Genomic DNA, 21,804 nt, shown 5'->3' on the forward strand with positions numbered 1-21,804 from the left:
CACCCCCCACGCTACGCCACTGATTTAAAGCACATTCTCCCCTGCCCCCAAGGATCATGGGAACTGTAGTTTACCTCTCACACAATCCACAGCATCTTCATTTTAAAAAACCTACAGTTCCCAGGATTCTTTGCAGGTGAGCGGGTGTGTTCTAAAAGTATGCAGCCAGAATGGCCAAGCACGGAACAGAGAGCAAAAGGGGAAGCATCGTTTTGTAGCAGAAAGGTGTTTACCGCATCTATCAACTGACAAACTTCATAAGAGCATAGAGCACACACAGATCTGGTTATATATATTCAGGACACATCCAAAGCTCTCTATGTTTCTGGAAGGAAATCTCTGTGATCAAACTACAGTCGTATCTTAGTTTTTGAACAGCTTAATTCTCGAACGTTTTGGCTCCCGAACGCTGCAAAACCGGAAGTGACTGTTTGCGAACTATTTTTGGAAGCCAAACATCTGATTGGGCTTCCACAGCTTCTGATTGGCTGCAGGAGCTTCCTGCAGCCAATCCGAAGCCACACTTTGGTTTCTGAATGTTTTGGAAGCCAAACGGACTTCCAGAACAGATTCCGTTCGACTTCCAAGGTATGACTGTACAGTGGTACCTCTGACTGTACAGTGGTACCTCTGCTTGCAAACGGGATCCATTCCGAAGCCCCGTTCACAACCTGAGCAGAACGCAACCCGCGTCTGCACATGCGCGGGTCGCGATTCGCTGCTTCTGCGCATGTGCATGATGTCATTTTGAGCATCTGCGCATGCGCGAGCCACGAAACATGGAAGTAACCCGTTCTGTTAATTCCAGGTCGCCACGGGACGCAACCTGAAAACGCTCAACCTGAAGCAAACACAACATGAGGTATGACTGTATAGTGGTACCTCAGGTTAAGTACTTAATTCGTTCTGGAGGTCCGTTCTTAACCTGAAACTGTCATTAACCTGAAGCACCACTTTAGCTAATGGGGCCTCCTGCTGCTGCCGCACCGCCAGAGCACGATTTCTGTTCTCATCCTGAAGCAAAGTTCTTAACCTGAAGCACTATTTCTGGGTTAGCGGAGTCTGTAACCTGAAGCGTATGTAACCCGAGGTACTACTATATAAGTTTTTGCACACGCTTGAATTTACCCCAGCTGGCAGAGTCAGAGAGAGTCCTCATTAAGCTTTTCCTCAGTTCCAGGCTCAGAGTTCTGCTCCCTCCTTTTAATCCTGCTAATCACCCCTGCTGACAAATTTAATTGGGTGCACTTAGCAGAGAACGAATTCCACTCGGGCTGAGCTACGCCAACAGTCAACGCTAAAAAGGAGAACAGCCCGGGAAATTAAGCAGGGGCATGTCAAAAGTTCTGACAACACAGTTGGGGGACGGGGACCAAAGGCATGGCAGTCCCTTCTCCTCCACGGTCTTCTTCCTGGGTGCCCCACAAGTGTTTTATGCACACCATGATCCAGGATCTGCTTGCTGCTTGCTCCATCATGTGACATTCTTGGGGGGACATTTGGGGGGGGGTCCTGGGCTGGACCTCAGCCCCAAATGACTATCTATACAGCAGAGGAGACATCCAGCGAAGCCTCTTTTTCCTCCCTAGGTGATGACTGAGTTAAATGGTACCACTTTGAAAGCACAAGCTTTCCCCCAGCATCCCACGCTTCCTTCTTCGAAAACAACATCGTTCTTTTGGACCCCCCCTTCCTCCTCCTCCTCCAGCCTCTGTTTGCGCCCCCGCTTCCCTCCCGGAGGACCAGCCTGCTCTGCTTAATCGCAGCCTTGAATCGGATGGTTTATCACAAGGAAGCGACTCTGAGCTGGCAGCTTGACCATAAAAGGAGAAAGCAACAGAATCGGGCATCCTGGCCTGCAGCTTCTTGACATTTTATTATGGGCTGGTCTCCCTGAAGGGTTTCTGCATGTTTCCAGCGCAGTTGGGGAGAGAGAGAGAGAGAGAGAGAGAGAGAGAGAGAGAGAGAGGGGACAGCAGGAAGAAGACCTCTTACGGCTGCTGCCATTTGACTACCAACCAGGGATAGATGGACCTGTCAATTTCGGGCCCTATCAGCCTCTCTGATCTTAAGTTTGGTTCTCCGTGTTTCCCCAGTTAACAGCTTTTGCATTTTGTGAAAAGTCACTACGAAAAGTTCACGAGCATTTAGTCAAATTTATCCAAATGTACAGGAGTTTGTAAACAACTTTGTCTCATATACAAATGCATGCAAAGCCATTTTACGAGCCCCAATGCATCCTTTTAGTACTTCGCTAATATATGCATTTTTAGGCACACTTCACTGCGGGATGTGTACTTTTACACCCCTTACTTGGCCAGAGAGCCTTATTAGAACATTCAGAAAAGTGTCCATTTCGAAGGATGGCTGTTTCTTGAGTCCACATATTGTTTTGTGAAGTGCAATTAGGTCAGGTTCACCTTTAAGTTGAATTTCTGCCACATCCCGACTTACCATGTCAACAGTGGGATGGAGAGGGAAGAAGGAAATGGACAGGAGCACAAGGGAGTCTCCAGGCTCTTTTTGTTTTCCGGTGGGATTCAACCACACACCAGCATTTCAGGTTGCCCAATAAAAGCTGAGCGGTGCTCTTGAGCAAAAATTCCACTTCTCCTCCCCACCCTCTCCCAAAAATCATTCCCCCCCCCCCCCAATAAGAAAGTTATGGGGAAATGCACTAGGAAGCAGGTGGTCACAACCGTGTGGCACAACGTCATGTAATTTTCCCGCAAACAAATCAGAATGAATACTCCAAAGATAGCCAAAGAAGAAGAAGAAGAAGAAGAGTTTGGATTTGATATCCCGCCTTTCACTCCCCTTCAGGAGTCTCAAAGCGGCTAACATTCTCCTTTCCCTTCCTCCCCCACAACAAACACTCTGTGAGGTGAGTGGGGCTGAGAGACTTCAAAGAAGTGTGACTGGCCCAAGGTCACCCAGCAGCTGCATGTGGAGGAGCGGAGATGCGAACCCAGTTCCCCAGATTACGAGACTACCGCTCTTAACCACTACACCACACTGGCTCTCGACTAAACAACTAAAAAGTTGTTTAATCTCTGGGCAAATGAATCAGGATGAGCAAATGAGCACACCAGTCTGATATTTTTATGGGAGAGAAATACGTCTATACATAAATAAATCTGGAAGGCCATCTAAAATAGTCCTAAAAGCATTGGGCAGTGGTTGGGGGCAGGGTTCAAGGGTATACCATAAATTTTGGTTGGGCAATTAAAATCTGTGCTCTTTTGAGCCTGTATGATGAATCCACCTTGTTGTGGTTTGGAAAGTGACAGGTATAGGAATTGCAAAGCATGGCATGGAAGATTAACAGAAAGACGTATAAACTCTGCGCAAGCAAATCGGGACAAATGTTTGTTGTTGCATGACCTCCCCGAAAAGAAATCTGAATGAATAAAGGCTAACTTCTGCACAAGCTTTGTGCGGGCGAATCAGGATGAACCCTGAATAAACAATCTGCCTGGAAGAAAGGCAGCCTCTATAAATTCGTCTAATCCCCTCTTAAAGCCGTTTGAATTGTTGGTATTCAAAACATTTTGTGAGAGCAAATCCCATAGTTTAACTACATACTGGGTGAAGATGTTTGTCCCAAGTCTCCCATCATTCTGCTCTTATTGGATGGTCCCACTGGGTACTGGGATTATGAGAGAAGGAATTTCTGAAGCTGGTTGGAGGCTAACAGATTGAGGTTGAATCCTGATAAGACAGAAGTACTGCTCTTGGGGGACAGGGGCGGGCTGGTGTTGAGGACTCCCTGGTCCTGAATAGGGTAACTATGCCCCTGAAGGACCAGGTGTGCAGCCCAGGAGTCATTTTGGACTCACAGCTGTCCATGGAGGCGCAGGTCAATTTTGCAACCAGGACAGCTGTTTACCAGCTCCATTTGGTACGCAGGCTGAGACCCTACCTGCCTACAGTCTGTCTTGCCAGAGTGGTACACGCTCTGGTTATCTCCTGCTTGGACTACTGCAATGCGCTCTTATGTGGGGTTACCATTGAAGGTGACCTGGAAACTACAACTAATCCAGAATGCGGCAGCTAGACTGGTGACTGGGAGTGGCTGCCAAGACCATATAACACCGGTCCTAAAGGATCTTCACTGGCTCCCAGTACTAGATTCAGGTAGGTAGCTGTGTTGGTCTGACGCAGTAGAAATATATTTTAAAAATTAAAAAATTGTCCAGTAGCACCTTAGAGACCAACTAAGTTTGTTCTTCATATGAACTTTTGTATGTATGCACACTTCTTCAGATATATCTCTACTGGCTCCCAGCACGTTTCTGAGCACAATTCAAAGTGTTGGTGCTGACCTTTAAAACCCTAAAAAGCCTCAGCCCAGTATACCTGAAGGAATGTCTCCATCCCTATTGCTCAGCCTGGACACTGAGGTCCAGCTATGAGGGTCTTCTGGCGGTTCCCTCACTGTGAGAAATGAGGTTACAGGGAACCAGGCAGAGGGCCTTCTTGGTAATGGCACCCTCCCTGTGGAACGCCCTCCCTTCAGATGTCAAGGAGACAAAGAACTATCTGGAGGCAGCCCTGTATCAGGAGGTTTTCAACATTTGATGTTTTTATTATGTTTTTAGATATGCTGTAAGCTGCCCAGAGTGGCTGGGGAAACCCAACCAGATGGGCGGGGTATAATTATCATCATTGTCAGGGGTTTAGGAGCAGAAGCACGGGCAAGGGAGGAAACAGAGAGCGAAGGGGAGGAGGCAGAAGAAAAGATGAGTGACGACGACGACCCGAGATCTCCTAGTCTTTCCAGTGAATCAGAGGATTCACAGAAAGGAGCACCAGTGGCGAGGGCAAGTGGGGAGTCTAGGGGGGCACCCCAGGAAGACAGAGCCAGAGAGGACTCAGGGGGGAGCAGCTGGAAATCGGGACCAGCGTCACCGCCAGGAAGCAGGGAAGAGGAAGGGAGCCAGGGGGGAAGCGCTGGCAGCTCACCACAGGAGGGAGGACATGAGTCAGGAGTGGCCACACCTCCACAGGAGGGAGGACATGAGTCGGGGATGGCCACACCTCCATCGGGGAGCGAAGAAACGGTTGAGAGGAAAGTGGAAGGTTGGGCGCGCGCGCCAAGTTCAAATGCAGAGGAAGGCGGCGCAGTAAGCAGCCCCGAAAGAGAGCCAGGTCCTAAAGCCCGGCGCAAGGAGGCAGGAGGGTCTGGGTCAGCGTCAGAAGAATCCCGGAAGGAAGAAGCCCCGGGGGGTAGAGGGACCCAGAGGAGGACAGTCAGGAGGAAAAGGTGGAGCAAGGCTAGGATATTAAGTTGGTGCACACAGGGCGGAGACTCAGACGGAGCTTCGCCGACCTAGCTACTAGGCGTAGAGTTGCGCGCAGCAGCGTGAGAATGGAAACTGTAACTCAATAAAGACTTTTACTTAATGACCGCTGGCTAGCGTGATCCTCTGTGAGCTAGGATCTTCAAGCAGCTCTGACAGTAAGCTCCGTCTCCACTTGTGGGCATCTACAGCCTCGAGGAGGGGAGAGACACAGGTGCCTACTAGCAAGCTCACGAACGGCAGACGACATGACGGCTGAGCAGCAGATAGAGGAACTCAGAAACGCGGTGGCACAACTGAACGCCGAGGCTCTAGCATCCAGGAAGAGGGAGGAGGAAGCAGCCGCAGCCTGCAGGGATCTCCAGGTCAGGTTAGACGTGCTGACAAAGCAGACACCCCGGCAGGAGGGCATTGGGTTGGCGAGACGGACAGGCGGGCTGGTCTCTCCCTTCGATGGGAACCTGCAACAGTATCCCAACTTTAGAGCCGACGTACTGTGCGCACTGCAACTGCTGCATAAAGACTTTAGAGATGAACAAGAGAGAGTGGGGTTCATCATGTCCCATCTGCATGGGGATGCGAGAGCATGGCTACGTAATTTATGGAGAGATAAGGATCCGGCGCTACAGAATGCAGATGCCTTTATTAAAGCAATGGATGGGTGTTTTTTATCAAGTATTGACGTGGATCTTGCACGGAAGGAGGTGCATGGGCTGAGACAAGGGAGGGCCAGCGTCAGGCAGTACCATGCCCGCTTTTTCGCCTTGGTCAGTGCCCTGGAATGGGACAGAGATTCGGCTCCTGTAAGAGACCTCTTTTGGGAGGGGCTGCATAACTCGATTAAAGATGAGATCGCCAGGGGGGAGAGACCCCGAACCACCCAGGAGGTCGTTCAGAGGGCACTGGCAGTGGGGGTGAGGCTGGAAGGACGTCCGTGGAACAGGGACGAAGGGCGTGGAGGGCGCGAACCAGCCGGGGGCCCCTCCTTCTTTCCCAGGGAAGCAGCGCGGGCGCAATCCACGCCTCCGCCAGGAGGAGGAGCCGAACCTATGGAGGTGGGAGGTGCAAGGGCTCAGTCAGCAACCAGAGCCCTAGCACCAGCAGCAGTGAAAGCGAAGCCTCCTAGAGGGAACAGGAAGTGTTACGTCTGTGAGGAGCCAGGGCATATGGCGAAAGAGTGTCCCCAGAGGCCCCACAAGCTCACTGCAGCCTCAGCAATGGTGACTGCAGCAACACAGCAAGGAGGACCACAGCAGGGAAACGAGGCTGTCTGGCTGGAGGAAGAGGCACTGGGGCCCAGCCAGACGTGTTAGTGACGCAGTCCCCAGCGATTTTACAGCCCGTGAACCCCCTCCCGCCCAAACCAGTAGTGAGGCTCACAGCGTCTCTCCAACTGCCCAATGGAATCACCATGGACGTGCCAATCACCATTGACTCAGGCAGCAATGCGGACTTTATAGGGCAGGACTTTGTCGACAGGCACGCTGTGCAGTTGCTGCCGGCCACACTGCCCCTGCAGGTTGTCACGGTGGATGGCAGGGAGCTGCTCGGGGGGCAAGTGGTGAAGCAGACGCCACCAATGGTGATGCGACTTGGGAATCACAGAGAAATCATCAGCTTCAACGTCACTCGACTATCTGACACGCCCATTGTATTGGGCATGAGTTGGCTGGACAAGCACAGCCCAGCGATGGCTTGGTACCAGAGGCAGCTGACCTTCGGCTCTTCCTTTTGTGCTGAACACTGCATCGTGCCCAGGCAGGAAGGAGAGGAAGAGGAGTCACAGCTGCTGCTAGGCACGCTGCAAGCGATTCCACACAAGTACGCTGAATTTTTGGAAGTTTTCTGCGAGAAGGAGGCAGACAGGCTACCCCCTCACAGACCATATGACTGCAAAATTGACCTGCTGCCGGGGGCGGCGCTGCCTAAAGGGAAACTGTATTCCATGTCAGAGGACGAACTGCAGGAACTCAAAGAGTTCATTGACCATAATTTGCAACGCGGCTTCATCCGGGAGTCCAGGGCAGTGGGGGGCAGTCCCGTATTCTTTGTTAAGAAGCGGGACACGCCCCAGAAAAGACTGGTAGTGGATTACAGGATTTTGAACAGTCTGACTAGGCCATCGGACTTCCCCATGCCCCGTATTGACGACCTCCTCGCAAAGGTACGGAAGGGCAGAGTGTTCACCAAGTTGGACCTGCGGGGGGCGTACAACCTCATTCGCATGCGGGAAGGAGATGAGTGGAAGACAGCCATGTTCACGCCACTGGGGACCTACGAATATAGAGTTATGCCTTTTGGATTGCAAAATGGCTCCCACGTTTTTCAAGCGTTTATGCATCACGTGTTGGCGGGACTTCTCTACAAGACGTGCGTCTGTTTCTTAGATGACATCCTGATCTTTTCGGAGTCGCAGCAGGAGCATGACGGACACGTCAAGGAAGTGCTGAGCAGGCTAAAGCAACATAGGCTCTACGCCAAGCTGGAGAAGTGCCAATTTGACGTGCCGGAGGTGGATTTTCTGGGCTACAAGCTGTCTGACAAGGGGCTCGCCATGGACAGCGCCAAGGTTCGAGCGGTGTTGGATTGGAAGAGTCCGCGCAACCGGAAGGAGGTCCAACGGTTTGTCGGCTTTGCGAACTTCTATCGCAAGTTTATCAAGGGCTTCGCGATGCAGACAGCGGCCATCACTGACACGCTTAGCTCCAAGAAGAAGAAGTTCGTTTGGACAGCGCAGGCGGAGCAGTCCTTTCAGGCACTCAAGCGTCTCTTCGCGTCGGAAGAGCAGCTGCTTCATGTCAACCCCAGCAAGCCGATGAGGGTGGAGACAGACGCCTCGGACAGAGCCGTGGGGGCGGTCCTGTTGCAGAAAGACCCGCAGGGGGTGTGGCGACCGGGAGCGTTTTACTCCAGGAAGCTCAGCAAGTCCGAACAGAACTACACCATCTGGGACAGGGAGTTGCTGGCCATTCACGCAGCGTTCAAGGCGTGGAGGCACTTTCTGATCGGCGCCAAGCACACGGTGCAGGTTTGCACGGACCACAAGAATCTAGAGCACTGGCGCACGGCACAGTTCCTGAACCAGAGGCAGATACGTTGGGCTGAGTTCTTTGCAAACTTCGACTTCCGAATAGAGTATGTCCCGGGGGACACCAACATCATGGCAGACGCTCTCTCCCGTAAGCCACAGTATCTGGAGGACCCAACGCCAGCGGCCGCCATGCACATCTTCGCACCAGCAGTGTGGGCGTGCGCCGCGGCGACCGTGGACCTAGAGGCGGTGCGACGTGCGTTGCAGGAGGACTCCTTCGCACAAGCAAAGATGGCAGAGGTGCAAAGGGGCAAGGCAGCGGCCGACGGTTTCCGGCTACGAGATGGATTGCTCATCCGAAAAGGGGCCATCTACGTGCCGGGAGACGAACTTCGAGCCAAGGTGCTGCAGCAGCTGCACGACGCGCCCACGGCCGGGCACTTTGGCAAGGAGAAGACGGTGGAATTAGTAGCCAGGGATTTCTGGTGGCCTGGAATGAGAGGGGAGGTCGCAGACTACGTGGCGAGGTGCGACACCTGCCAGAGGGCCAAACCAGTGCACAAACCGCCGGCCGGACTGTTGGAACCGCTGCAAACTCCGGTCGAACCTTGGGAAAGGGTGGCTCTGGACTTTGTCACGGATCTGCCCAGCTCAAGGGGCAAGACGGCAGTGCTGGTGGTGGTGGACCTGTTTTCCAAGATGGCGCATTTCATTCCGTGTGCGAAGGTGGCCACGGCGGAGCAAACCGCCAAACTGTTCATAGACCACGTGTTCAAGGTTCACGGTCTGCCACGGTCTATTCTGTCCGACCGGGGGCAGCAGTTCATCTCGAATTTCTGGCAGAAGCTGATGGGCTTCCTGAACGTCAAGATCAACCTGGCGTCGGCGAGACACCCGCAGACCAACGGGCAAGCGGAGCGGGTCAATGCCATCATGCAGCAGTACCTGAGATGTTATGCAAATCAACAGCCTGCGACGTGGGTGGATTACCTACCGCTTGCCGAGTTCGCCTACAACAACACGAAGCACGTGTCCACGGGGGTCACGCCGTTCTTCGCCAACAACGGGAGGCACCCCAGAACCTTCCCGGGACTGGAAAGAATGGGGGAGGGGGAGCCGCAGACAGCAGATGCGTTCGCGTTGGAGCTGCAGGAGGTCCACGATCAGCTGAGGCGCCACCTGGAGCTGGCCAAGCACGCATACAAGGTACAAGCAGACAAGCACAGAAGGGTTGGAGAAGAGCTCCACGTGGGAGACTGGGTTTGGTTAGCAGCCCACGCAGTGCCGGCCAGGTCGTTGGCCAAGAAGAAACTAGGGCATAAGCAACTGGGGCCCTACCAAGTCGAAGAGCAGGTCAACCCGGTAGCTTTCAGACTGGCACTTCCGGAGGGTTCCAGAATGCATCCGGTATTCCACAGATCGGTGCTCACTCCCTACAAGGCACCGCACAGGTTCCAGGAACCCGGAACAGCGCCGAGTCCGGTCAGAGACAGAACAGGGCACGCGGAAGTGGCACAGAAGGAGCGCATCAACGAAGTCACTGAGATTTTGGACTCCAGATGGGGGGAAGAGGGGGTGGAATACCTTCTCGCCAAGGAGGGCACCCCGGCCAGTGCGAACAGCTGGGTGCCGGGCTACGCCTTGGACGAACCTCTCCTCAAAGACGAGTTTCATGCCCTCTTTCCCCATAGACCTATGCCAGCAGACTATTTTGACGACTGGCTTTTCACGCCCACACTTTCGGCCAGCACTTTCCGGGGGTTCGACTCGGACGAGGACCCGACACAAGACGTCCGTTCCCCGGAGGGGTCACCCTCGGGATCTGCATCAGAACCCTCGTATTGGTGGGACGATAGGCCAGAGGAGCAGTGGCGCAGACGGTGGCTGGAAGGCCCAGGACGAGCAACACCGACAGGAGGAAGTGAGGGAGAGACGGACATGGACGTTTTCGGGGACGACCCTGGTTTCGAGCACGGCGGCACAGAGATGGAAGCGGAGGTGACTGTCGTCGACGAGAGCGGGGAGGAAGACCCGGGAGACTTCAGATGGAGGCCTGCCACGGGAAGCGACCGATACCCGACGTTCGTCCCTTTGCAACAGCAGCCCCCAGCTCCAGCACCGGAAGGAGGGGAGGGGGGAATGGGGGGCTTCGAGGGGGGGATGGATGTCAGGGGTTTAGGAGCAGAAGCACGGGCAAGGGAGGAAACAGAGAGCGAAGGGGAGGAGGCAGAAGAAAAGATGAGTGACGACGACGACCCGAGATCTCCTAGTCTTTCCAGTGAATCAGAGGATTCACAGAAAGGAGCACCAGTGGCGAGGGCAAGTGGGGAGTCTAGGGGGGCACCCCAGGAAGACAGAGCCAGAGAGGACTCAGGGGGGAGCAGCTGGAAATCGGGACCAGCGTCACCGCCAGGAAGCAGGGAAGAGGAAGGGAGCCAGGGGGGAAGCGCTGGCAGCTCACCACAGGAGGGAGGACATGAGTCAGGAGTGGCCACACCTCCACAGGAGGGAGGACATGAGTCGGGGATGGCCACACCTCCATCGGGGAGCGAAGAAACGGTTGAGAGGAAAGTGGAAGGTTGGGCGCGCGCGCCAAGTTCAAATGCAGAGGAAGGCGGCGCAGTAAGCAGCCCCGAAAGAGAGCCAGGTCCTAAAGCCCGGCGCAAGGAGGCAGGAGGGTCTGGGTCAGCGTCAGAAGAATCCCGGAAGGAAGAAGCCCCGGGGGGTAGAGGGACCCAGAGGAGGACAGTCAGGAGGAAAAGGTGGAGCAAGGCTAGGATATTAAGTTGGTGCACACAGGGCGGAGACTCAGACGGAGCTTCGCCGACCTAGCTACTAGGCGTAGAGTTGCGCGCAGCAGCGTGAGAATGGAAACTGTAACTCAATAAAGACTTTTACTTAATGACCGCTGGCTAGCGTGATCCTCTGTGAGCTAGGATCTTCAAGCAGCTCTGACAATCATCATTGTCCTTTCTCTACACCTAAGATAATTTTAGACACCTCTACCATGTCCATCCCCATTGCTCACTTCCCCCCCCCAAAAAAACTTTAAAAAACCCAAGTGATTTCCTCATAAGGCAGCTGTTCTAGACCAGTGGTATAGCATGGTGGGGTGGGTCACAGGCCACGCTACACCACTTCTCCAGACCCCTGATCCTTTGAATCTAAGCATTTCCTGTATTCTACAGCATCCTTTTCTGAGCAGAACTGTACCCAGTATTCCAAATGTGGTTACATCATATAGGTAAAAAGGTAAAAGACCCCTGGATGGTTAAGTCCAGTCAAAGGCGACTATGGGGTTACGGCGCTCAATTTGCTTTCAGGCTGAGGAAGCTGGCGTTTGTCCACAGACAGCTTTCCAGGTCATGTAGGCAGCAGGACTAAACCACTTCTGGCGCAACGGAACACAGCAGTACCTACTTATCTACTTGCACTGGTGTGCTTTTGAACTGATAGGTTGGTAGGAGCTGGGACAGAGCAACGGGAGCTCACCCTGTCGCGGGGATTCGAACTGCCGACCTTCTGATCAACAAGTCCAAGAGGCTCAGTGGTTTAGACCACAGCGCCACTCGCATCCCATCCCATATTACATCCAGAGCAATAGTCCCCATTTGCCTGGATCCCTCCCTTCCTGCAGTTCCATATTCAGAACATGCAGATATAGAAAGCTGCCTTTATGCTTGGCCAAGCCATTGGTCAATTTAACTTAGTACTGTTTACACTGACTGGCAGCAATGGCTGACCAGGGTTTCAGGCAGGGGACATTCCCAATCCTATCTGGAGATGTTGGGGACTGAATCTGGAACATGCAAGGAGGATGCTCTACTGTTAAGCTACACTCCTTCCCCAACTGCTCTCTGGAGGCAAAGAGGCTGCGTTCAACACACAAACTCCAGAGACCACTTTAACTAGGAGGAAGTTACATGTTTACTCACGGAGCAGCTGCATTTGCTGCGTCTGAACAAAAGGACGTAACTTTAAGCAATGCTTCTGAGCATCGTGCTGGAGACTCACACAGCTGTATATTTTTAGCCGCTTAATTAGACTTCTGTGTTTTATACGCATTCGGATCCTTTAAAACCTTCCAGTTGTATATAGCAGTTGTTAGTATATCTTGGCAGTAAATCTATGTGAAGGATAGCAGCCGAAACAAAAAATAAAAATTAAACCGAGTGAAAATTACAACCGTAATTCAGACACTCAGAGGAGGGAGCTAGGCAGAGGAAGCAAAACAGCCCCAGTTCGGAAGCTCAAATGTGTTCAACCTGTTTGTCCGTTTTGAAGCGCCCAAATGCTGACAAATGATGAAACAATCCAGATGTAGGCAGGGAAAGAAGGGACAAAGCAGAGAGCAAGGGGGGGGAGTGGAAGATGGAGATGGACAGAAGGAAAACAGAGACTGCCCATTTTTTGGCAAGCTTATTTCCTCTTGGCCAAATCAAGACCCATTCTATAGAAGTTTCCCAAACATCCAAAAGATGAAACACATTTGCTGTTGTGAATGTTGCCTGCACTTGGAGATGGGATTGGGGGAGAAATACGGTTTCGGTTGCATTTTAACGAGAAACGGCCTAATTTGCACTTCTTGAACTAATGTGTGAACCGAAACACAGCTCTCCTTTGACATTCACAATTCTCCAGGTGACACAGAGGGGAAATTCGCTGCAAAAAACCCCCAAGTATCTCAATTAAAATTGCATGCAATGTCTTCATCGGGAGAAACGCGCGAGAAAACTCTGACAATTTTTCATGAAGATGTTTTTTATTTTTAAAAACAAATTGCACACTGCTGCAGAAATGTGGGGAACTAGATTTAAGGTGGGGGTAGTGGAAATGAGAGAAACTGAAATGGACAGCTTCATCCTTCCCCAGTTGGAGGGTGAATTACTTGCAGAAATATATACATTAGTCAAAACAGCATAGGAGAAATTTGCCATTTTTCTAAACTGAAAAAGGCCCATATACTGTAGCTCAGGGGTAGGCAACCTAAGGCCTGGGGGCCGGATGCGGCCCAATCACCGTCTAAATCCAGCCCACGGATGGCCCAGGAATCAGCATGTTTTTGCTATTTATTTTGTGTTTTTGTTTTTGAGGCTTTTTCGGTTCATTTGTTTTTGTGACTATGTGGATCCCAGTTCAGCTGCTGATTGATTGATTGATTGATTGATTGAGTAACTGCAGAAGTGGATAAAAGCCCCCCCCCCATCCAAACAATGACTATCATCAGTGCAGGGAAGAAAAACATTAAATTTTCATTTTTATCATCTACAATACTGTCTTATTTATTTTATAGTACAGTACATTGATCATTGCTTTCATTGGTCTCGCTAGATAGTAAAATCCATGTTAAATTGCTGCTTTAGGGGTTGTTTTTAAAAGTCTGGAACGGATTAATCCATTTTGCATTACTTTCTACGGGAAAGCGTGCCTTGGTTTTGGAATGCTTTGGTTTTGGAAGGGACTTTCGGAACGGATTAAGTTTGTGAACCAAGGTACCACTGTAGAGCAAGTCTCACTGAAAGCCTTTCTGGCTAAAGGGTGGGGTTGTAAACATAGTTAATAAAAAAATAAATAAAATAACTTTTGCAATTCATCAGGGAGTCACATAAGGAGGAAACACTCTCTTGAGAACCTCAGCAGCAACCCAGTCCCAATGGCTCAAGTTCTGGACTTTGTCATCCCTGCAGCCCAGCACTGGCAGTTCTGACTGGCAGCAGCTGCCTTATATGTTGGGCAAGAGTCTAGAAAGATGAAATTCACAAATGCACCAGAGGTGAGGCTGACAAACATGGGGATTCTGAAGGCTTCTAGCTACTGGGAAAGGCCAGTTCAGTGGCAGGGCATCTGGTCTGCATGCAGAAGATCCCAGGTTCAGTCCCCGACACCTCTGGTCTGAAACCCCGGATGATTGCTGCCAGTCGGAGTGGACAATATGGAGCTTGATGGGCCAATGGTCTTGACTCAGTATAAGGCAGCATCTGATACTCCCATGTTCCCAGATGGCAGAGCAGCTGCCTCCACCAGTCCACGGGGAGCACCTCTCCATGCCCCTATTTGCCAAAACTATTTGCGAAGCATTTGACCCTGCCCACACGCCTGGCCCAGACGGGCAAAGGGAGAGGAGCGTTCCCTTTTTGAGTCAGATGGTGGATGGCAGACAGTGCCAAAGGATTCCTAGGAATGTTTTTGCAAGCCCGCCTTGCCCCCAAGTCGTGAAGCAAAGACAGGAGCTAGGGCTGGCCCCTTACGGTGCTCGGGGTGGAAACGGCAAACCTCAGGAACTGGCGCAGGGACTAGGAATAGACGGATCTGGGAATTTCAGTTTCTCTGTTTTCCAGTCCCAAATTCAGTTCTCCACATTGCTACACCTGCTTCCAGTTTCTTTTATTAAAAAAAAACCTCAGGGAAAATTTTCAGCATTCACATCTTCTCTTATATTCACATTTTTGCAAGCAATTTCTGCTAATATAGTGCATTTCCTGTGTTACTATCAATGATACATGCACTTTCCAAGAATATACACATTTTGCTCACTTTACCAGTACAGTCAGACCTTGCAAGTCGAACGGAATCCGTTCCAGAAGTCCATTCAACTTCCAAAATGTTTGAAAACCAAATCGTGGCTTCTGATTGGCTGCAGGAAGCTCCTGCAGCCAATCAGAAGCCACGGAAGCCCTGTCAGACATTCGGGATCCAAAAGAACGTTCACAAACCGAAACAATCACTTCCGGATTTGCAGTATTCGGGAGCCAAAACATCCAAGTTCAAGGGCGTTCAGGATCCAAGCTATGGCTGTATTGTTTGCTCCAATTGGCAACAGGCTGAGAGAGATCCTTTCCAACTCTGCTACCTCCTGAGATCCCTTTCAATGTGATCATCGGCAGAGGCCCTTCCCCATGTGCTACCTCCAAGGGAGGCCTGGAGGGTGGCAATTTGTGCATGGGCTTTTTAGTGGTGGCTCCCCATTTGTGGATTGCTCTTTCCAGGGAAGCATACCTGCCACCATCATAGTCAGCTTTTAGGGATGAAACTAAGACATTCTTGTCTGTCCAGGCTTTTCCTCCTTAACTTGGAGGAAAACGTGTGATTTCTGGCCTGTTTTGTGGCAGTTATCTTTACCTGAGCGCAGGATTTGTCCTTGTTATGGTTGGATGAGCACTTTTAAGGAAATTTGCTCTGCTGCATTTTCCGGATGTATTTCAAGGTTCTTTTTTTGTTAATGACTGGCAAGCTGTTTCGTATTCCATGGGCTCGTAAGTCCCTTTGAGCCATCATCTTGCAGAAAGCAAGGAATAAATGCAAATAATCATGGAACCCAGGACCTTCTGAATGTAACGCATGTTCCCTACCACTGTGTGCTAGGGATCCATTGGCGTCAGAGACCTTATACCACAGCCAGACCACTACTCCATGTAGCTCAGTGCTGTCTGCTCTGACTGGCAGCTTCTCCCCTAGAGAGGACCTCTGGCGATGCCAAAAACTGAACCCAAGACCCTCTCTGCAGGGGCTCCACCAAAGTGCTATATCGCCCATCATTTTCTTTGGCCTACTTTTGGCCAGATAAAGTTGGCACAACATTTTCCACGTGGTATTTATTTTTGTGACGCTTAGAAACAAGTTGCCCAGCCTTACCTTGCATCATACTCCTGTAGGCTGTGTCGGCAATGGCATAAATATGTGGGGGCATCTCGTGACGTTTCTTCCCTTTGTACATGTCGATAATCTTCTCTGAATAGATCGGCAGTTGCTTGTATGGGTTTACCACCACGCAGAAGAGACCTGAGTAAGTCTGTAAAGAGAGTAAACGTACCAACAATGTGACGTGGGTTTTGTTTTTTTAGAAGCTCCCTACATTCCCTTACGTGGGTGGTGCTGTGGTCTAAACCACTAAGCCTAGGGCTTGCCAATCGGAAGGTTGGCGGTTCGAATCACCGCGACAGGGTGAGCTCCCGTTGCTCGCTCCCTGCTCCTGCCAACCTAGCAGTTCGAAAGCACACCAGTGCAAGTAGATAAATAGGTACCGCTGTGGCAGGAAGGTAAACGGCATTTTCGTGCACTACTCTGGTTTCTCCAGAAGCAGCTTAGTCATGCTGGCCACATGACCCAGAAAAACTGTCTCCGGACAAACACCAGCTCCCTCGGCCACTAAAGCGAGATGAGCACCGCAACCCCAGAGTCATTCACGACTGGACTTAACTGTCAGGGGTCCCTTTACCTTTACCCTTAATAGTCCTTTCCTTTGCCCCCTCAACAGAGCTGCAGTTTTGTGTACAAATTACAGTACCCAGAATCCTTTGGGGAGGGAGCCATGACAGTTCAAGGGATATGAAACTGGTCTAAGTTAAGAGTGTGTGGGGTCAACCAAAATGATCAAGAGGATGGAACAACGAATGTTGCAGTGTTGGGGGACATTTTAGTTTAGAGGAAAGGTGTGTAAGATGTAATGTGAAAGCGGACCCTCCAAGTGTCCCTATTTTCCAGGGACATTCCTGGATTTACAGAAGCCGTCCCAGTTTCTGATTTTACCTCAGAATGTTCGTTTTTACTTAGGATGTCCCTATTTTCATTGGAGAAATGATGGAGGAAATGGAGTTATGATACCCCACGAGCCAAGGAGATAAGTAACTGTCCAACTTTTAGGAGACATCCGAAGGCAGCCCTGTTTAGGGAAGTTTCTTAATGTTTAATATCTTACTGTGTTTTTATATGTGTTGGAAGCCGCCCAGAGTGGCTGCGGCAATCCAGTCAGATGGGAGGGGAAGAAGAAGAAAGAAGAAAGAAGAAAGAAGAAGTCCCTATTTTCATCAGAGAAACATTGGAAGGAACGTTATAGAAATTTATAAAATTATGCATGATGCAAAGAAAAGAAAGTTTTCTCCCTCTGTCATAACACTAGACCTCAGGGGCATCCAATAAAGCATAGCTGTCAAGTGTCCCTTATTTGAAGGGACAGTCCCTTATTCCACCACCATGTCCCGCTGCTGTCCCTTATTGATGGATGTCCCTTAAATGTCCCTTAAATTTCAAAGGAAGCAGCTCCTCTCCCTCCCTCCCTGCCGGCCAGGGAGGAGGGAGGCTCCAACTGTGTTGCTTGGCTGAGTTGCTCACCCAATAAGAAGTCTAAGAACGACGGGGGGGTGGAGCTTGCATGCCTCGTGTATGGCTAGTTAATGCAAGCTGAGGGGTTTTTTGAATGCTGGACGCCATTTTGTTGCACGTGCTGCTGCAAACTTTGCAGTGCGAAGCCAGGCCGGGGAGCCATCTTAAGCTGAGGCTGCATAGGCCTTGTGGTGCATGTGATTCAGATTCTATTCAGTTGAACCTCTGGTTACAAAGTTGGTTGGACAGTGTTCTCGAAGCTACCAGCATGAGTTTGACCAGACTGCAGGAGGACAGGAAGACTGGAGGGCCTGGAACAGGTGAGGCTGCAGGTCCCTTATTTTGGCTGCAGGTCCCTTATTTTGGCTGCTGGTCCCTTATTTTCAAATCTGTAAGTTGACAGCTATGCCAATAAAGCAATAAAGCAGAATGTTGGAAGATTCGGGACAGACAAAGATTACTTTTTCACACACTTCATAGTTAAATGATGGTAGGGTTGCCATATGTCCAGGAAAACCTGATCATGTCCTCTTTTGGGGAGGCAACATGCCCATCCAGACGGATTTTTACATTTGAAAGGAAATGTCCATTTTGGGGGGCTCAGGCTCGGCCTGCGCGGCCACACCTGCCTCCACACACCTATTTCCACAGCTCAAGCTAGCAGCGTCTCGGGCTGTCCTATTTTTTGCTCTTCAAGATAGGGCAACCCTATTTATGGAACTCTCACCTGCAGGAGGCAACAAGGGCCACGACCCTGGCTGACTTTTAGAAAGGACTGGTCAAATGCATGGAGAATAAGCAATCGGTGGCTGGTAGCCAGTTTGGCTAAACTTTGCCTCCACCAACAGAGGTGTGATGCTTCTGAATAGCAGTTATTGGAAACCACAGGAGGGGAGACTTCGTCTTGTGTTCGAATCCTGGACGTGGGTTTCCCACGGGCATCTGCTTGGCCACTGTGGGAAGAGGAGGCTGGAACAGACGGACCATTGGCCTGATCCAGGAGACCTCTCCATGTGTGTGTATTTGACTGAGTTGACAATCGCATTGTCACCCATTTACTGCAGTCCAGTCAGCAAAGGACTCTTGCAGCTAAATAAACCTCTTTCATTTCTTTTGTATCTCAGCAATTATGCACAGCGGCAAACAACTTGATACCCGCACCTACAAGATATAGGGGTAGCCAAGCAGTGGCCCCTCCAAAGGTCCTTGGGCTCGAACTCCCAGCAGCTCCAGCCAGCAGTGCCAATGGTCAGGGATGATGGGAACCGTAGCCTAACAATATCTAGAGTGCACAGGTTAGCCAGCAATGCTTAAGAACATAACAAAGGCCTGTCACGCAACTACAGTTCTCTTTTCCCATGGCTCTGTTTAGACACCACGGCTAGCCTTGCCCTCTGCGAATTTGTCCGATCCCCCTACTAAAATGGGCTGCCGCCATCACTGTTTCTTGTGGCAGTGAGTTCCATAGTTCAACTACATGAAGCGGTGTCTGTCCTGAATTTCCTATCGTTCAGCTTCGTTGGAGGAGCCCAGTGGGTTCCAGGGAGGGAGTTCGATCATGTCTTTCTCCCACAGTAGAATTTTACCATCACACATGTCAGGAACAACAAAGGCCTGTGTTGCAACATGAGAAGCTGAAGATCATTGCCAACAGTAAGAACACAAATACTGTTCTAGGATAAAAATGCAGGTTTTTTTTATTATGCACTACTTCACACATTTTTTTCAGGGGTGACCCCTGACATATATTTCCCCCACATCTTCCTCCCTTCTCTCTCTCTTCTTCCCCAAGCATCTGTGCAAAATTTGGGATCAAGGCACCTGGTTCAGGCACCCACCGAGGGCATTTCTGCAACAACTCCAATTCTCTCCACCGCCACCCCCAGTTTTCTTAATCTCTTATTAAAGCTCCCAAGTATGTAATTATACAAAAACCATCCGAGGCTGACCTTTTAAATCAACTCACTATGTCCTTCAGCACAGATTTGAAGCCTGGGGTTTCCCTTTCTTGACCATATTAGGAGACGGCCCAAACTTTTCACACAAACTAAACACTTTATATGGCATGAAAGCAAATGCAGAAATATCTGTTGGCAGCGCTGAGGACCAGAACAGCTAAGATGCCCTGGGCTGAACTGCATAGGTTCAGTAAGTCCGTAGCAACTCATTCTTCAGGGCTCTGTTTTGGCTCTGAAGGGGGGGGGGGGTTTGCTTTTTTCTCTTTCTCTCTCCAGAACAGCAGAGTACATCCTACCTTCAAGGACTGTCAGCCTACGCTGGGCCTGTTTACAGAATCAATCCAGCCTGGGCAATTGTCACAGCTAAATCCACAATGGCAGGTGATGAGGGCTTCAGCGCGCCTTACTTGCAAGCATCCCAGAAATATCTTGCTGGCTGCTCCGACTACACTAAACAAACCTCTTGGTCCAATCCACAGAGGGCTGGACTAGATGATTCTCAGGTCCCTTCCAACTCTACAATTCTGTGATGGTTGGATACTCAGATTCTATGTGTACATTCTATGTGTATAATAATAAATTATTAGACAGCATCTTAAAAAGCAGAGGCATCACCTTGCCAACAAAGGTCCGTATAGTTAAAGCTATGGTTTTCCCGGTAGTGATGTATGGAAGTGCAAGCCGGACCATAAAGAAGGCTGATCGCCGAAGAATTGATGCTTTTGAATTATGGTGCTGGAGGAGACTCTTGAGAGTCCCATGGACTGCAAGAAAATCAAACCTCTCTATTCTTAAGGAAATCAGCCCTGAGTGCTCACTTGAAGGACAGATCCTGAAGCCGAGGCTCCAATACCTCATGAGAAGAGAAGACTCCCTGGAAAAGACCCTGATGTTGGGAAAGATGGAGGGCACAAGGAGAAGGGGACGACAGAGGACGAGATGGCTGGACAGTGTTCTCGAAGCTATCAACATGAGTTTGGCCAAACTGCGGGAGGCAGTGGAAGACAGGAGTCCCTGGCATGCTCTGGTGCATGGGGTCACGAAGAGTCAGACACGACTAAACAACTCAACAACAACTAATTGTTATTATTATTACCCAGCCTCAGTCTGGCCTCAGGCATAGGTTTAGCACTGAAACATACTTGTTTGCCCTGCCTGGTGACCTTAACAGGGAGAGAGACAGGGTTGCACAAAGGCTTTTAACACCATTGAACATCACAGGTTTTGGATGCGGGTGTGTGTGTGTGTGTGTGGTGTGTGTGTGTAATTTTACTGCTTTGCTGTTTGCCGACCAGAGGAAGGGCATGATAGGTGTTTAATTAACAAATAAAACAAAACCCAGCAGCTCCCAGTCACCAACTGAAAGGCAAAAGCCTTTGGATCCAATTCAAGGTGCTCACTTTAGTATTTAGAGCCCTATACAGCTCAGGCACCAAATATGTGAAACAGCACTCCTTTCTCTACAGACCCTCTTGGTTGCTAATACTGGTGAAGTGGGAAAAGTTAATTCTCTGTGGCAGCCCCTAAGATATGGCAGCCATCTTCAAATATCTGAAGAGCCGTCACATGGAAGAGGGGGAAAGTTTTCTTTTGAAGGGTAGGACTCGAACCAGTGACTTCAAGCTATGAGAAAGGAGATTCTGACTCAACATCAGGAAGAACTTTCTGAAAGGAAGAACTGCCCAACAGTGGAACTCTCTCCCTCAGGAGGTTGTAGGCTCTCCTTCCTTGGAGGACTTCAAGCAGAGGTTGGATGGTCATCTGTCATGGATACTTGGGTTTAAATTCCTGCATTGCAGGGGGTTGGACTGGATGACCCTTGGGGTCCCTTCAAACCCTACGAACCCTGAGGCCTTCTCGGTAGTGGCACCTGCCCTGTGGAACGCCCTCCCACCAGATGTCAAAGAGAACAACAACTACCAAACTTTTAGAAGACATCTGAAGGCAGCCCTGTTCAGGGAAGCTTTTCATGTTTGATGTATTACTGTATTTTAATATTTGGTTGGAAGCCACCCAGAGTGGCTGGAGAAGCCCAGCCAGATCGTATTATTATTACGATTCTAGGATTCTATTATTGTAAGCTGTGGGTTCCCTCCCCAGAGAGGTCCTCCTGGCACCTTCACTACACATCTTCTGGCTACTGGGTGAAGACACACCTCTTTTTAATAATATTAATAATAATAATAATAATAATAATAATAATAATAATAATAATAATAATTTATTTATACCCCACCCATCTGGCTGAGTTTCCCCAGCCACTCTGGGCGGCTCCCAATCAGTGTTAAAAACAGTACAGCGTTACATATTAAAAACTTCCCTGAACAGGGCTGCCTTCAGATGTCTTCTGAATGTCAGGTAATTATTTATCTCTTTGACATCTGATGGGAGGGCGTTCCACAGGGCAGGCGCC

The 21,804-nt window shown here is 50.2% G+C and overlaps 1 protein-coding gene across 7 annotated transcripts in view; it reads right to left on the reverse strand.

Moving 5' to 3' along the window:
- MYH11 (myosin heavy chain 11) overlaps positions 1 to 21,804 on the reverse strand; it is a 109,809-nt gene that overhangs the window by 78,281 nt on the left and 9,724 nt on the right. For all 7 annotated transcript variants that reach the window (XM_083474114.1, XM_083474117.1, XM_083474113.1 and 4 more), the window contains exon 3: positions 15,967 to 16,123. In XM_083474114.1, the coding sequence (XP_083330240.1) occupies positions 15,967 to 16,123 (157 nt within the window). The remainder of the gene's footprint in view (positions 1 to 15,966; positions 16,124 to 21,804) is intronic.

Source organism: Podarcis liolepis (assembly GCF_965112155.1).
Source record: "Podarcis liolepis genome assembly, chromosome: 14".
Classification (NCBI taxonomy): domain Eukaryota; kingdom Metazoa; phylum Chordata; class Lepidosauria; order Squamata; family Lacertidae; genus Podarcis; species Podarcis liolepis.